At 60.3% G+C, this 2,584-nt stretch overlaps 1 protein-coding gene across 1 annotated transcript in view; it reads left to right on the top strand.

The window, feature by feature from the left end:
• Positions 1–163: 163 nt before the first annotated feature.
• LOC127750895 (uncharacterized) overlaps positions 164–2,584 on the top strand; it is a 6,610-nt gene continuing 4,189 nt past the window's right edge. The window contains exons 1-2 of the mRNA XM_052273562.1: positions 164–749; positions 833–991. Coding sequence (XP_052129522.1) covers positions 731–749; positions 833–991 — 178 coding nt within the window. The 5' untranslated portion in view covers positions 164–730. The remainder of the gene's footprint in view (positions 750–832; positions 992–2,584) is intronic.

The following is a 2,584-nucleotide window of genomic DNA, read 5'->3' as shown; positions in this document are numbered from 1 at the left end:
TGCTGTTGTGGCCCAAGGGGGGGGCGGGGGCCTCGCCCGGGCCCATGGCCTGGCCCATGGCACAGGCACACCAGACCACATGGCGATGGCGAGGGGAGGGGCGGGCGGGGCGCCGAGGAGACGTTCGGCAACTTTCGGCTCGGCGCATCGGGCTTCGGAGCGCGCGCCGCCGCCGCCGCCGCCGCCGCTCGCCTCTCACTTCCCCCTTCCACTCCCTCCCTCTCGCTCCCCCAGTCCTCCCTCCCTCCCGCCGCGACCTTGGCGGGAGAGACGGAGTGGAAGGGAGCGGGGGAGAGCGGGTCTGGTCATGTGCCTCGGCCTGCCTGCCTCGAATGGCCTGGCTGGCGGGCTGGCTGTGCGCGACTCGCCTCTCCCTCTGTGTTGTAGTATAGCTTTTATTTATCTTTGGCATTGGCACCAAAGGCCCGCGGCGAGCCACCTCACCTGGCACGGCCGCCGAGCCCAGCCCAGCCCATCTCCCTCCCGAGCAAAGCTAAATCTTATCTGTGGATCGGCTGGTGGCAGGACGGTCACAAGCGACCAGCAGGACTCGGACTGTCCACGATAATACCAACGTGATTCACTCTGTCGCGGTGCTGACACGCCATTCTGGCGCCGACCCGACCAACGCGCAGAGCCAACCCTGTCGGCGCCTCCTGGCCGTCAACAAAACTGCTGCTGCTGCTACCCGGGAGCACCGGGACCTCGCCGTCGAAGACACGCCGTGACCATGAGCCTGTCACAGCTCCGTACGTGGAGATGATCTCATAGGTGGGGCCCCCGGGCCCCCCGTGTGCGAATGCCAGTGAAGAGCGTCGTCGTGTTGGTGTAGTGCTCGGTGACGGCCTCGGCCTCCTGCTCGCCGCCATGGGGTCCGCCGTGGACGACTTTATGCTGCACCAGGACACGGACAGCGACGAGTATGTGCCCAAGGGAGTGCACATCTGGGAGACCGAGCTCCATGACTTCGTGGTACTCTACGTGGTTAAAGGTAAAAGAGGATCTCTGGACACGCTCGAGCGTGGTGCGGGGGTTGGTGGAAGGGATGGTGGTGGAGTGAGTTGAGTTGGTCATGCGTCACCATCAGGAGTAATCATTCCTGGTCCGTGGTCTTGATGCCGGCCGCGACCCTGGTCACGCCCTGCTTTATTGCGAGGGTCAGTGTGTCGCAAGGGGTCGGTCCTGGAGCGAATTTGAAACCCCGCCAGATGTGCAGCCATGCGTGACGCCTTTGGCGAGCAAGTTCCTCGGCACTGCCGGCCCTCACCGCGCGGGGAACCTGCAGACAGAGCAGAGGCCGTATTACCCGGTCGGTGGGAAGAACAATGTGACGGTGACACAAATGACACAACACTTTCACGTCATTTTCGACAGTTTTGGCATTCCACTTCGCAATGGGTTCGTGGATATTGAGGTGTGTCTGTCGTGTCTGTTGGACTTGGCAAAAGCAGCGCGACACAGTGTGTATGCTTTATGCCCCCAAGTAACCGCCTTTCCTGACAAAATAGGTTGGGGTTGTAACTCTTATCAAATCGCCACACATGGTCGGTAAACCATCGAGGCAGGATATGGACGTGTCTGTGCTATATCCGACACCACCTCCTCCTCCTCTACCATCCCGTGCACCCCCCCTCCTCCCCCACCTCTTTGGGCGGCGGGAGTTTGCCCTTTGCTGCCATGGAACAGACACGCCCCCCCCCCTCCCTTTCCCCCGTTGCCCCTGGACCGCTCGCGCAAAAAGAAGCAGGAAATCAATAGCGTTTCGCGAAAGCCTACCCAGGGCTGTGATTGGGGCCGCTCATTAGTGCCAGCCTGAGAGAGAGAGAGAGAGAGAGAGAGAGAGAGAGAGAGAGAGAGAGAGAGAGAGAGAGAGAGAGAGAGCGCCAACGTGCCTGGCGGGCGGCGTAGTTTTGGGGCTGTTCAGGACATTAGGTCGGTCCAAGAGATCGGGACGATTATAGCGAAGTCCACAGGGAACATAGTATTTGTACCTCTACTCTGGATAGAAATTAATTTAATAGATGGTAACATCTATTGGTCTCCATTGACTGCTGTGCCTGCCTGATCCACTTGGGACCCCGTAATATTTGGATCCCCCTCTAAAGTCCACGTGGTTTCTGAACAGCCCCTTTGTGCGGAGGGTAGGAGGAGGCGGTGTGTTTAACTCCCCGCCCCAAGCTCCCCATTTTCTCTCCCCCGTGCACTTACTTTGCCCCCACCCCGGTGGTGGTGGCCTGGGCCGGACGAAACGTTTTACCCGTTTTACTTTCGGTCCCGGCCGCTTTACGCGCTCGCCCCGTTAAATGTGCGACAGAGACGGATGGGGACATGTTCGCGGTGCACCAGCAGTTTGCCGTATAGTACCCCTCGCGCTCCGCAGTTCACCCCGCTTAGTACCCGCGGGTAGTGAGCTCTACGCACCGCGAGGCGGTGCATGTGTACTGTACGGCCGTTACACCTTCCCTCGAAACAATCTACACCAGCGGTTCCCAACCTTTTCTTGCTCGCGACCCCAAAAAGGACCTATTTTTTTTCGCGACCCCATGGAGTGTACATCGCGACCCCACGCGACCCCAGCCCCCCA

This window comes from Frankliniella occidentalis, unplaced genomic scaffold (genome assembly GCF_000697945.3).
Source record: "Frankliniella occidentalis isolate FOCC.00 unplaced genomic scaffold, Focc_3.1 Scaffold282, whole genome shotgun sequence".
In the NCBI taxonomy this organism is placed as follows: domain Eukaryota; kingdom Metazoa; phylum Arthropoda; class Insecta; order Thysanoptera; family Thripidae; genus Frankliniella; species Frankliniella occidentalis.
This window is presented reverse-complemented; position numbering and strand designations above follow the sequence as displayed.